This window comes from Nelumbo lutea, chromosome 3 (assembly GCF_056320005.1).
Source record: "Nelumbo lutea isolate HS-2025 chromosome 3, American lotus-T2T, whole genome shotgun sequence".
Lineage (NCBI taxonomy): Eukaryota > Viridiplantae > Streptophyta > Magnoliopsida > Proteales > Nelumbonaceae > Nelumbo > Nelumbo lutea.
In genome coordinates, this window is record NC_142686.1 from 64,825,499 (window position 1) to 64,839,886 (window position 14,388).

General features: G+C 36.4%; 1 protein-coding gene across 2 annotated transcripts in view; it reads left to right on the forward strand.

The window, feature by feature from the left end:
- Positions 1–12,214, forward strand: part of RAD50 (DNA repair-recombination protein (RAD50)) — a 133,896-nt gene extending 121,682 nt beyond the window's left edge. Inside the window, exons 21-27 of one of the 2 annotated variants that reach the window (XR_016110919.1) lie at positions 1,654–1,779; positions 3,007–3,059; positions 3,503–3,624; positions 3,734–3,796; positions 11,471–11,604; positions 11,702–11,830; positions 11,935–12,214. Coding sequence is in view for 1 of the 2 variants with exons in the window: in XM_088981614.1 (XP_088837740.1) it covers positions 1,654–1,779; positions 3,007–3,059; positions 3,503–3,653; positions 3,734–3,796; positions 11,471–11,604; positions 11,702–11,830; positions 11,935–11,974 (696 nt within the window). In the remaining variant the exon portion in view is untranslated. Of the gene's footprint in view, positions 1–1,653; positions 1,780–3,006; positions 3,060–3,502; positions 3,654–3,733; positions 3,797–11,470; positions 11,605–11,701; positions 11,831–11,934 lie in introns of both variants that reach the window. The other variant, XM_088981614.1, reaches the window with a different exon arrangement.
- The last annotated feature ends 2,174 nt before the right edge of the window (positions 12,215–14,388 follow it).

Below are 14,388 nucleotides of genomic sequence, written 5' to 3' on the forward strand. Positions count from 1 at the left end.
TAAGGCTATAAAAGGAGGAGGAGGGCGAACCTCCATTCATCTCAACACAACAGATCTCAGATCACAGAAAGAGAGAAGGTAGTTACAGTAAGATTGTGCCATCTTCTGCTCTTGTGCCCTTCTCCTGCTGCCACCATTGTCAGTTCGATCTCCATTGTAGGAGTGATCAAGAAGGGTTCTTGATATCAGTTTTTGGAGAAAAACTGATTTAAAGTCGTGCTCACATACCCTCCAATTAATTCTTGCTGAAGGATTCGGTTCTTGTGAAGAACCTGCTGATTTTGCTCCACCCTACGCTGTGTCATCTTCAGTGGGAGCAGTCTTTGGAGTTTTCCTTGGGTGTGAACACCTTCATTGGGAGATATTGTTTCTTCGTATTAGGTACCTCCCTCTCCTACCTTTTGGTTTCAGATCTGGTTCGGTTCTTGGTTCAAGATTGATCATTGAAAATGGAGGTTTCGCCCTACCTTTCTGTAGAGTTCGGACATCCATATGATGGATCTCTCATCTCTTCAGTTTTCACCCTTATTTAGGAAAGCAACCTGAATTATCAGTTGACATGGCTGAACAAATTGTTAACAGCACACCTTTAGGTCCCAAAACTGGTCACACAACTGATACGCTTCTAGGAAGCACACCAACAGCTGAATAAAAGATGAAAGAAAAAGCTAAACCGAAGCCCAAACAGCCACACAAATAACTCAGAAGGTTTCTAGCACTGAGGAAGCATTTTTTCAAACAGTTGGAGGGCAACAAACATACCAGATTTCAAACTTGTTACTGCATAAACTTGGTTGACTACTACTGGTCTTCACACAGTTTTCAAACATTTTTGAGACAGAAAACACCCAAAAAACAGCACACCTTTGAAGGTCACACAGCCTTCTTGCATGTGCTGAAAGGTGAAACATACCCACAAACAAGAGGCAACTGGTCCTATGACCAGAAAAAGAAAAAAATGAAGAGATGACAGCCTATCAGTCCAAGCAGATTACAGTGGTGCACCCTTTAAGAAACCAGATTTCTGTAGAAGATGAGAAGAAAAAAAAGGGTTTTTTATGATAGATTATGCTCTGATACCATGTAATCTGTCACAGATACCTCATGTGAGAAGAGAAGAAAATAGAAGAGAAGAGAGGAGAAGAAAAGAAGACAGCAGGATGTAAGGGTTTGAATCTTGTTCGTACAGAGAGAGGACCCCTCTGACCCTTTTTATATTAACGAAGACAAAAATTACAGAGAGGTCCCTGAGAATAGGAAAAATTACAGAAAGACACCTACACCTAAAACACATAACAAAAAAACACCTTACAACACAGGTGTATGGGTATTGTAGCTTGAAGATGTTTGAAACTTTGGTTAATGTTTTCCCCTTCAACCTGAACTTGCTAAAGTTACTTAGTGCATTAGAGTTGGTTAGTGAAATTTTCTACCTCACTGGAGCTGGAGACATTTTTTCTTAATTTTATTGCATGTATTATTTATCTTATTATTATTATCTTGTCGTTCACATTACTTTATTACTCCATTGTGTCAATATCATCTTCCTTTGGAACTGAGACAGAATCAATAACACCAACCAATTGACTGAAATGTTCTTTTGTAGTTTCTGTTCTTCTGACATGTAAGAATTGATAAGTGCCTCTTTTACAGCTCAACATGTGTCGTGGAACGCTATCTGTTTATCAAAAGAATATTGCAGAGTATAAATGTGACCTTAAACAGGCAAAATACAATGACATTGACAAGCGGTACTTTAATCAGATGATCCAGCTTAAGGTCTAACTTCCTTTGTCTGACTTTTAAATGTGTTGAGGTTTTAGACAAATTGTGTAGTCTATACTGGTAGTTTTTGATTATTTATTGTTTAGATAGGAAGTGGGGACCACAGCACTCTTGTTGGTCCTTTTTGAGCAGTTATTTTAATTGTTTTGTGCTGTTTTATGTGTTAGCTGCCCTATAAGGGCATATTGGTCTTTGTACTCTTTATTATTTCAGACTATAAATAATAGAGAATAGGGCTGGCCAGCAATATAGCTCTCTTTTCTCTCTCAAATATCTTCTCTTCCTTTTCTCCTTTCTTCTCTTATTCTTCAAGAAATATTCTTTTCTTTTAAGATTTTTTATTTCAGCACCTTTCTACTCAGTGATTTAAAAGGCGCGCCTAGGCGCACAGGCGAGGCGCATTCGCCTCACCCAGGTCCTAGGCACGCCCCTATCGAAAGGTGCATGCCTGGTGCTCCTAGGCGTGTGCCTGATGCACCTTGCGCCTCAGCCCAGGCATGTGCCTTTTTAAATTTTTGCGCTTTTTTGCTGTTTTTTCAGTCTAACGGTTGGGCTGGGGGCTCTGCCTCTAGACCCCCAACCATGCCCCTCGAGGTAAGCCCGAACAAGTCTAATGTTCATTCATTCATTGCAATAAAATATCTTCTTAAAAGGCAATGAAAGTTATAAAATCATTAATTTTTTTGTGAGAAATAAGAATTTCAGACCCTAATTTAAATTTGTTCGGGCTTGCCTCGAGGGGCGTGATACAAAGGCGACTCATGGAATCAAGAATGCAATATGTTTTACATCACATTAGCTACTTGAAGCAATGCAATTAAGGAGAAAAAGAGATTGTGGGTTTTACATGCTTGAAAATGCTTTATATGTTTGCTTTTATTTTTAAATTTTCATTTGAATACGCTTTACATGTTATGTTTATGCATTTTAATTTTAGATAATAGGTTTTTTAAAACATTTATTTTAAAATTTAAGTTTATATTTTTTATTATGTTTAATATTTTTTGCATTTTTTTTTGCTTTTTTTAATTTTTGACTTCTTTTTATTTTTTTGGCTTTTTTTTTTTTTGTAATTTTGCGCCTTTCTTAAAAAGTCGCACGCCTCGCCTTGCGCCTCAGGCACAAATTGGCCCTTGCGCTTTTAAAACACTGTTTCTACTAAATGCTTTATACTTTTATCCTTTCTCTTTAACTCTTTTTAATGGTGTACTCCTATGACAGACAACAGAGATGGCAAACAAGGATCTGGATAGATACTACAACGCACTTGATAAGTAAGCACTTCAAATGCATTTTAAGTTGTTTTGTTTCTTTTCATGTGTTGTACAATTTTCAGAGACTTTCAATTTGTACGTGAAAATTGAACTTGTTTGATGTGCTATAGATAATTCTTAAGCCAAAATATTATGTTTTATTTAGATGTTTCTTATTTTGGTTTATCATCATCCTTGCGCGTCCTATTTTGGTGTCGTGCAGTCATTTTGAAAGTAGGACTGGAACATGCAAGATTTCATGCTTTTTCTCGTGCTTATAGATTTCACATTTCAGTGCTTATGTCTCTGCTGTTGAATCTTGTATTGTAGTGCGATATTATGTGAATTAAAGCATCTGACAATAGTTGTTCATCTTGTCTCTTCAGGAATAACATTTATTATTATCCTTGAACTATTTGTCTATATACTTCTCTAAGCATTGCTTCTATTTGCACTATTTGCAGAGCACTTATGCGTTTTCACACCATGAAAATGGAGGAAATAAATAAAATCATAAGGGAACTGTGGCAGCAAACCTACAGGGGACAGGATATAGATTATATAAGCATTCATTCCAATTCCGAAGGTGCTGGAACCCGATCCTATAGCTATCGGGTATGAAGGAATGTTCATTGGACTTTCCTTTTGGTTGAAAAAGGCTGATGCTTATTTTCTTTTGATTGTGTGTTGTTTAGGTTCTCATGCAGACTGGTGATACTGAACTGGAAATGCGGGGAAGGTGTAGTGCTGGTCAGAAGGTAAGCATTTAGTGGTTTCTGTCTAATTTTAGCTTGGTATGAAGAAATCCAGTATAGTGTTATCTTTACTTGAATATTTCAGTGGCATTATTTGCCACAATTGTTAAAAAGGGAAAATTTCCAGGCACATCATCTTAAATGTTCCAACTATACGAGGTCAGATACAAGAATCCTGTTCCGCCATTCCATTCTATTCATTGACCCATTTATAAACAATGGACCCTTAAATTATTTCTCATTTCTTAAGCCCACGCCCTTTTTGATCTACCCTCAGCTTTCAAGCCCCTTAACTTAGTCCACTTCTTAATGGTGTTGTGGATAGTCTTCTCTGTGTTAGACAGTTTTTGTATGCCCTTAGCTTCAATCTGATTTGATGTGCTTTTGTTATTTAGTGGAAATAAATAAAGTGCATGTTTGATTCATGTTGTTTGGTTTAATTCTGTGTAAAACCCTAAAACTGGACATTTATAGATACTCGTGTTAGTTTTAAATGTTCACAGCCGTTGGATAAGTCTGGGGAGATTTATCCTGCCAAAGCTGATACTGGTGTGCCACCAAGTGTTGGGATGGCCTGTCTCAGCCACCAGGGTAAGACCCGAGGCACATGCAGTATGAGATTACTTGAATCCTTGAATCGGACCAGATTTTTAGTATTGCCCTGGACCTTGGAGATAGATGGGCAAAACTGGAAAGTTACACTTGACCCCTAGACTCGATTATGACATTTCACTAGGTGTTGGATCAGGCTGCCTTTGATATGTCAATCAGTGAGATCCTTAGCGGGGATCAAAACCTGGGTATGTTGGGGCAGTTTGAGAATTCATCTGAGTGGGTGATCATAGTGACAGAATCAGCCACTTTGTCGGACAAAGGGTAATGATCGGGAATGCACTCTCTCTGATGGAAACCAAACTGCCGGCAGTTGATTTCAATCGTTGGAATTTTGTTTTGCAAAATTAATATATTTATATATATATGTACGGTTTCAAATTGTTTGCAAATGGTTTTAATTCCCGGGATCCATGTGAGAGGAGAGTGCGGCACTGTTCCTTGCAGCCGAGGGAAATGTCCTCTCTTGTCGGGCAGTGCTTGATCATTAAGGGCTGAGAGGTTAAGTGTAAGACCATTGAGGATAATACCTGATGGGCTAATCTTGCACCTGCCCACAGTCCCTGGGTTTTTATAAGATGGCTTGGCCCAGGGACCACTTAATGTAAGTGTTGGGCCCATAGGGTCCATATGATGGACTCTAGGGGTTCATTGAGTTTTTCAGTGAATTCGGCTGGGCCTTGTATTAAAGGTTGGGCCGAACCCATGTGGCTGGTGTGTAGATCAATGCTTGGGTCCCACGCCATACAAAGAAGCCCAACTGGGCAGCAGATTGGAAAGTAATCAGACACTGAACACTTAATGGGCCAGAAGCCCATTTCGAGGTGGGTTGATATGATCACCCATCCTTGGGGCGAATCTGAGATTAATGTTAGTAAAAGGATTGGGCCTTTAGCCTTATACACTCTTGGAGACCAAATTCAAATTAGATTTGAATCTGGTAACCTCCTGATAAGATCAGGAGTAAGCTAACTTTATCTGCAGATAGGATTAAGATTATCTCCTATCCAAATACTGATTTGGATTGGGATAACTCCTAATTAGGAGGTTTCTTAATCAAGAAGAAAGGAGGAGAAACCCTAACCAAAAAGGAGAGAAATACAACAGATTTCAAATCAAGAGAAATCGCAAGAAAGGTTCCTGCGAATTGAGATCAGATCTCATACTCCAGAAAAAGAAAGAAGAAGCAGTTCAGCTTTTTTGCTTTTGGAGTTCTCCTCCTGCTGCCTCCATCTGTTTTTGCAAGATTAGATTTTTGCAGAAAAAGAAAGTCAAGAAATCTGTTCTTGACATCAGTCTTGCAAGAAAGACTGAAAAAGATTCAGTGTTTAGTATTTCCAGAGGATTCTTGTGAAGGATCCAGTGTGTAGGACGCACTCTGCTGGTTCTGTTCCATCTACAGCTGTGTCATCTTCAGTAGGAACGTATCTTGGAGCATTCTTTGGCCGTGAACACCAACTTTGGGAGATAGTGCTTCTCCGGATCAGGTATATTCCTCCCATTTGTCTTTTGGTACAGATCTGGTTTGATTATGGTTCAAGTAGGATCCTTGAATATTGTATTCTAAATTTAGGGAATATGATTCCCAGTTGGGAGAAGGTAGGAAATTTTTGAAATTCGCCCACCCATTCCGCAACCTTTATGGCGTCCATTAGATGGATCCTACCATTCTTTCACTCTGCATGTGTCCAAACCATCTTAGTCTACTTTCCCTCATTTTATCAAATATTGGAGCTACTCCTAGGTATGTAGGTTCATTTCTGATCCTATCTTATCTAGTTTTCCCATTCATCTGTCTGAATCTCTGTGTTTCTGCCAAACTCATTATTGTTATTATCTTCCTTTTAAAACTGGGTTGTGCATTTCCTGGAAAATAACAAGAAGAAACTTGCACATTTTGGTTATTTTATTGAAAAAGCTGAATTTTTAGGATAAATATGGGGGCAGATGCAAGGATTTTGGTGGGAACAAAGAGTTGTCATTGTGCTTTTTTCTTTTATCAATAACAATAATTTATTAAAAGGAAGATAATAAAGAACTAGAAGGAATCCTCATACTTTCAGTTTTTTTCCCCAGGTCATGCATCTATTTTAACAAAAATGGTCAACATGACTTTAGTAGTATATGGATTAGAAGAGAAGAGAGAAGAGAAGAAGAGGGGTTTGGAAAAAGAAAAGTTTGGGTTTAACAAATGTACTGGGGATTAACCAAAGTAATGCTGCCCCTCAAGTGGAGCATATATTCCATCCTTGCTTATAATGAGCTTGGAGTTTGAAGAGGAAATGGTAGGATAAGGACTGATTATAATGGAGGGAATTAAGGGGTGTGGTTGGTTTGGAATATGGCTTAAGGGCTTTGGATGGTGTGGTTGGGAAATCTGGTGAGTTGGGTTGTCACGTGTTTCAATTTATTTTGTACAGGATGGTTTTGTGGGTTGTTGCATGTACCATTTTATTCTGTTCAGAATGGATAGACAAGCTTTGGTTGGGTGGTGTTAGGTTATCCTGTTTTATTCTGTTTTCTTTTTGTTTTGGGTGATTTCTCATCACCTGGTGATGCATGTTGCATCTCTTGGTTCTGAAAAAAGATTTCTTTTTTATTTACTGAAAGAAAAAGTCAAGCACATATTTCTTGTATCCTTAACATAAACACAACCCCTTAATTTAGCCTTATTAATTGCTTTGGTCAAGAAGTCCACAAGTTGATTGTCTATTCGTATAAATTGTAAGCAAACTTCTTAGGGATCAATTCTTTCTCTGATAATCTATCAACCTCAATATGTTTAATTTGATCATGTAGAATGGAGTTATAAGTAATATCATGGCTGCCTTGATGTCACAATAGTCTCACCATCAAGTATCACTCCAAGCTTAACTAACAATAGTTTCAACCACAATAACACTTGAGACGTCATGAGCCATATCCCTGAACTCTTCTTTAGCACTCAATCAAGGTATCACATTTTGTTTCTCTCTCCTCCAGGTCAGAAGATTCCCTCCAACTAACAACATCGATAAGTAGATCTTCTATCAACTTGAGAATATGCTTAATTTGCCTTCCCTTTTCTTTTCTTTTCTTTCTTTTTCTTTTCCTTCCCCTTCCTTCCCTTTCTTTTCTTTCTTCTTTCTTTTGTCTTTTGTATGAGACGTGCACGAGGTGTATGCCTCTAGCACACCTCATTTAAAAGGCATATGAGGTGGTACACCTCTTGCACCTAAGGTTACGCCTCATAGGCATCAATGCCTCTGGCATACACCTCGAGGCGTTTTTGGGGGTGCCTCACCTGAAAACACTCCTCCAAGCATACACCTCCCACGCCTTTCGAAACACTGATTATAGTTTATACCCACTTAACAACCAATTGGGTTCTTGTCCTTTGGACACACAACCAACTCCCAAGTCTTGTTCCTGATTAGTGCATACATCTCCTAATCCATAGTCTCCTTCCACTATGGCCGTTTAATAGCCTCTAAAACACTGCAATGAATGGAAACAGAAGAAACAAAGGCAAAGTAGGAAGGAGACAAGTTATCATAGGATATGTAGTTAGAGATGGGATATGTAATAGAAGCATATGGGAAAGAAAAGGACTTTGAAAAATGTCTCTTCCCTTATTGAACCGCAATAGGAGGTCAAGAATAAGAATGAAGAGTGCGAGCATATGGTAGTACCAGAATTACCCGAGTCTGAGAAGTCAATTGTTGGTGGTTTTTCTGCCTTTGATGTCACCCTCTCTTGACTAGTATCGACCTTCAATCTTGACACATTAGTAGAAGCATCTGCAGGAATAGGAAAGGAAGTAGAAGGGTGAGTAGGATATAAATTAAGAGAAGTAACAACAGGAGGGAAAACAGTGAAACTAGTAGGAACAAAACAACAAAAAGGAGTTCTCTCTTCACTACAACTCTCCCCCAAAAGAGATGCACTTGAAGACTGGAGAAAGGAAACATTTTAAGGGAATGTGACATGTTAAAACAAGGACCATAACAATGGTATCCTTTCTTGAAAAGCGAGTAACCCAAGAAGACACATCGAATAGATTTAGGATAAAATTTTAAATGATTTTGACTTAAACTATGTACAAAATAAACAGAACCAAAAACTCTCAAGAGAATATGAAAGAATCGATCACTAGGATGCAAAACCCAATGTAGAGATTGAAGAGAAAGAACTCTAAAAGGAAGCCTGTTAATTAGGTACATTGTAGTCTGAACAGGATCACCCTAAAATTGTGTAGGAACCTGCATCTAGAAGAGCAAACTATGAATCACTTCTACAACATGTTGGTTCTTTATCTCAACCACTCTATTCTACTGAGGTCTACGATATATATTTCTTGAAAGAACACCTTCAAATGCTTCTCAAAGTACTCACAGGCATTATCTGATCACATGATTTTTATTCATTGATCATATTGTCCCAATCATGTTCAAGAAATTCTTAACAACACTTGGAACTTCTTCCCTGATTTTCATGAGATACACCCAAGTATATCTTGAAAAATCATTAATGAATAAAATGAAATATTAGTATCTGCCCGTACATGCAATAGAATATGGTCCCCACAAATCAATATGCACAATTTGAAAAGGTAAAGTACTTCTATTGTTTGCAATATAATTGGTTCTGCAGTAGTATGATTCTGGTTGGAAAGGTAATGTACTTTTATAGCAGTAGTCTGATACTGGTTAGAGAATTGAAGGAACTCATATTCCTCATGTAGAATACTAATTGTCTCCTTTCTAATAACATCTATTGGTGTTAAAAGGGAAGAATCAACATGTAGAGTGGAATCGCCTCCATGACCATCACTAGCTACTACATGATTTGCCCAAATGGAAGGTGGGTCATCATAATAGGAATTAATTGTGTCTTCCATCCCACAATATGTGCACTTATGCACTCAACCTCTCCATGGCCACCTCCATATCCACCAAGTCCTCCTTGCATACCTGGGATAACTCTACCACAGCCTTTGTTACCATGACCAACACCCATATTATCACCACATCCAGCACTTCTAGTAACTGCTAATGTCAACATGTCTTAGCTAGCAACTGTCTCTATAGAGCCTAGAAACACCCTACACATATGAGAATATACCTCCTCCAGTGGTGGAAGCTTAGCACTACCCAATATTTGAGAATCAGCTGGCAGACCAAAATGTTTTATTTGTCAGAATAAAACAAATAAATTCTAGTTTCATCTGGGTGAGGAGAACTGCAAATGGGTGGCAGATGTTCTAGCTAAACAAGGAGTGTTGGAAACTATGCCAACAGTTGCAAATGGATGGCAGAACAAATAAATAAGTTTATTCTGACAGACCAAACTTTTTCTGGGCAAAATTGTAAACTCATGTAACTAGGTTGTGCTTGAAATCTCCAACAGTTGTATTAAGCTTCTTTAATCTATTAATGAAATCCTTTTGCTGATAAAAAAAGAAAGGACTCTGCCCCATATGGCATAGCTGGCCTTGCAATTGTTTTATAGAATTATCCTTTTCTTCTAAGTAGTATTCACTTATAAGATTCGAATGCACTCCTCCATTTTACCCATCATGCTCTAGTTTTATGGGTGACATCCTCGTCAATCTCCCCCTTGTTTTGAACTATCGAACTGAGGTACTGATAAAGGTCACATTGAGTTATCTCTTGTATGCAGTCGTATGATTTGCACTCCTATGCTTGTTAAATTTACATATCAAATATTATACTTTAGCCCTATTTACTTTTAAACCTCTTGTTTCTAAGGCATCTGTCCATGAACATAATTTTGCATTTAATCCTTCATTAATTTCATCAATTAAAACAATGCCACTAGTAAGCAATATGCACAATGAGACCTTGTCCATAATATATTTAGTCAATTCATCTACAATCTGTGCAAATAAATAAGGGCTAAGTGCTGAACCTTGGTGAAGACCCATTGTAATTGTAAAATCTGATGTTTCTCCCATAGGTGTTCTAACCTTGGTTGTTGCACCTTCATACATATCTTTAATTAGGTCTATATACCTTTTCAGAACCCTTTTCTTTTCCAAGATCCACCATATTATCTCTCAACTCTCAAGTGGTTCTATCATATGCTTTCTCTATATCAATGAACACCAAGTGAAGATCTCTCTTCTCTTAACTTTTCTGGCAGTTGTCTCAAAAGAAAGAAAGTTTCTATGGTTGATCTCCCTAGCATAAACCCAAATTGTTTCTATGATTTGTTTGTAACATGTTGTAACCTTTGCTCAATTATTCTCTCCCAAAGCTTTACAATTTGGCTCTTGAGTTTAATCCTCCAATAGTTATTACAACTTTATATATCACTTTTCTTCTTGAATATAGACACCATATTACTCTTTCTCCATTCATCAGACATCTTTTCTTTCTTTTTTCTTATTACATAGCTTAGCCACAATAAGCCTACCTGTTCTATAACTTTTCACACTTCTGTTGGAGTCTTATAGAAATAAGAAGAAAACTATTTGGAAATATGATATCCCAGGTTACTTATCTAATACCATCTCTTAAAATCCTAGTAACAGTAATTCAATAAAGAAAAAGAAATAGAAAATAGGAAGGGGGAGAAGAGAGAAGAGTTAACCAATGGGTCAAAAAACTATCTCCACCTGTTGACTGACAATTATAAAGGTGTCTGATTAGAAATCAAGTTACAAAAACACTCCACTTAGTTAATATATAGAAATGGACAGAAATACCCTGCTGCTTACTCAACTATACCATTCACGACTTCTAACAACACTGAACACTTATGTCCATTTCTATTGGTTATGGGAATTTTGTTATCTATGCAAATACCACGGAATTAATAAAAATTTTGGTTTGATAATTTGAACTGCCTATTAAATTATATGTTGATACTTTACAAGTACCTGAGTGGGACCAACTTACTGATAGTTGAGCCCTTCAGTTGATTCTGAATCACTTGATTTTGTTTTTTTTGTTTTTTTTTTTTTTTGGATCAATCTGAATTAATTGATATTTGTAACCCTTACTGGATATATGTCTGAATAGGAAATAATGTCATATCACATTTTTAACATTCTTATTTTAGGTCCTTGCTTCACTTATAATACGGTTGGCACTGGCTGAAACATTTTGCCTTAACTGTGGAATACTGGCATTGGATGAGCCAACTACAAATCTGGATGGTCCTAATGCTGAGAGTCTTGCTGCAGCTCTCTTGAGGTACGAGTCTTTTACTAATTTTCTATAATGGTATTAAGGTGCAGTTATAAGATATTTTTCACACTTACCATCCCATAAATTCTATCACCTTTATCAGAATTATGGAGGACAGAAAAGGACAAGAGAATTTCCAACTGATAGTAATTACTCATGATGAGAGGTTTGCTCAACTAATTGGTCAACGCCAGCATGCAGAGCGATATTATCGGGTTACGAAGGATGAACAGTAAGTCAAAGTTTTGTAACTTATCATCGTCACCACATCTTTTCTTTTCCATTTTGTTCTTCATTTATCTAAGGCTTTTATTTTGCTTTTGTTCTCTGTGCCAGTCAGCATAGCATAATTGAAGCCCAGGAGATATTTGATTGACAATCTTTGAAGGTTGTAAATATAAATGGATGAGTTAAACTGGCATCAAACATCTGTGAGGAATTTTCTGATGGTCCTTCATTCTGAAATTTGAAAGCCAGGTTTGCTTGTTCATTTTTAGGTACAATTTGGGGTGGGGGAAGAAGAAAAAGATTGTAGGGTCTCATTTTTCACAGACTATCTATTGTAAAATTCCTTTATAATCATTAAATCAGTTGTATATTGTTATTCTGCGGTCAAGCATTGGGACACTATGGTAACAAAAAGATAAAAATAGCCATACAAACGTTCAATATATGGGTAGATGTTTGCATCTAGAAACTGAACTTGCATACCCATTTTGATCAAACGATTCATGGGACAGACCAACAGAAGACATAAAGCTGCATTGGCTTAGGTATGGCAATTTTCCCCATTTCTCCAAACCTCGTAGGGACCCACACTGAATGGGGCAGGGATGATGATGATTTTTCCCTTCACAGGGATGGGGATGGGGAAATTTTCATCCTCGTTGGTGGGGATGGGGAGAGCACTCCCCGCCCCATGGGGACCCCTATTTGTCTTGTGGGATTCTTGTTAATAAATATATATATATATATATATAGATATGCGCATACACACATACACGCATACATATTAATATTATGGGACGAGGCATCCCTCTTTGTCCTTCGCTCCTGTAAGTCAAGACACTCTATTCCATTCCCACCCTGACCCCAATGGCGGGGTGGGTTCAGAGCGAGGCACCCATTCCCCATTGGGGAAGGGGAATCTCCAAATTTTCCCCATCTTAAGGCAATCACCTAAAAAAAAATCTAATTTATGGATATTTTACAAATATGATTATGGGAATCTGGGAGTATTTTAGAATTGGTTTGACAATTAGGGGTATTTAATAAATGAAATTATGGGATCTTAGGATTATAATAATGAGGAAAAGTTGAAACTATTTTAAAAATCAATATTAAATTATAGATATTTTACTAATTTACCATCGAGTAAACCCCATCCTTAATTTGGGGCAAAAATATTTTTCCGTCCTCATCCTATCCTTGTCCCATTCCCTTTGAAGATTTGAGAAAACTTGCCCCATTTAAGGAGCAGCAAGGAAGGGCCCGAGTTTTATAGGAAAAATTGTCACCCCTACAATTCTAATAAGTTTCTAATTAATTAACTAATGGTAAATTAAATAATAATGAATTATAATATTTTATGATAATTTAAAAAAATATATTTAAAATTCTATTGATTAGTGGTAATGTATAGTAAATTAATTATTTACAATAACACTAAATTAATGTAAATTATTTACTTTTCAAGCCTAGGTTATTTACTATTAATCAAAGTAAATGTAATTATAGCAAATTTATGTAATTAGGGTAAATTACATTATTTTTAATTAAAAGCAAACCATTTATTGTTAATTAGTGTAAAACTAGGTATGATCGAAGCCAATCATGTGGTTTAGATTGGTGTGAATGGATTTGATAATTTTCCTGTTATTTAATAATTATTTATTGAAATAATAATAATTGTTTGTTACTTAAATAATTATGAAACAATTTTTGATAGATTAGCTTTCTAATTTAATTTTCCTAAATTTTTAATAAATATTTAGTGGAATAACAAGAATGGATTAATATTTAAATAGTTTTGAAGAATATTTATTTAATAGATTAATTTCTTACTCTTTTAATTACTTAAAAAAACAATTATGGATTTTTAGTTAAAGAGTTTCCCTAATTATTTGATAATTGTTAACTATAATTATTGACTTTATAGAAATTAGTAAATTACACTAAGGCCTTGTTCGCTTTTCGGTAAGTTACAAACTTACTTAGGCAAATACATTTACCCATGTTCTTTAATTTCTCATGTAAATAAGGTAATGACTATTTTATTCAGAAAAATCCATTATTAAAAGGGGCATTTTTGTCCCATTCAAGTGTTGGCAACTTCCCCCCTAGGTGGGACAGGTAAGTGATACCTAAGAAAATAAACATTCCCTGGTCCCCACATAAATCTGAAAGAAGAACATAGGATTCTTGGACAATGTGAACCAAAATCCCATTGACCAACTTTCCCCCCTTTCAAAATCCATAAAAAGAACACCCCCTAATTAATAATAGCTTTTATCAATAAATTAGCAAATGAGCTTATATATAGGCCTCATGTTTTGAGTACAAAGCTCAACTTAGATTGAGTTGAATCAAGCTTTTCATGAGTTGATTTTGAATAGCTCATGAAAAACCTAGTTCGTGTCCACCCTTAAAATTTGTGGATCTAGTATGCTTACTCAATGTGATTGGATATATATCGAGTGTTAGACAGTTTTGTATGCCCTTAGATTCAATCTGATTTGATGTACTTTTGTTATTTAGTGGAAATAAATAAAGTGCATGTTTGATTCATGT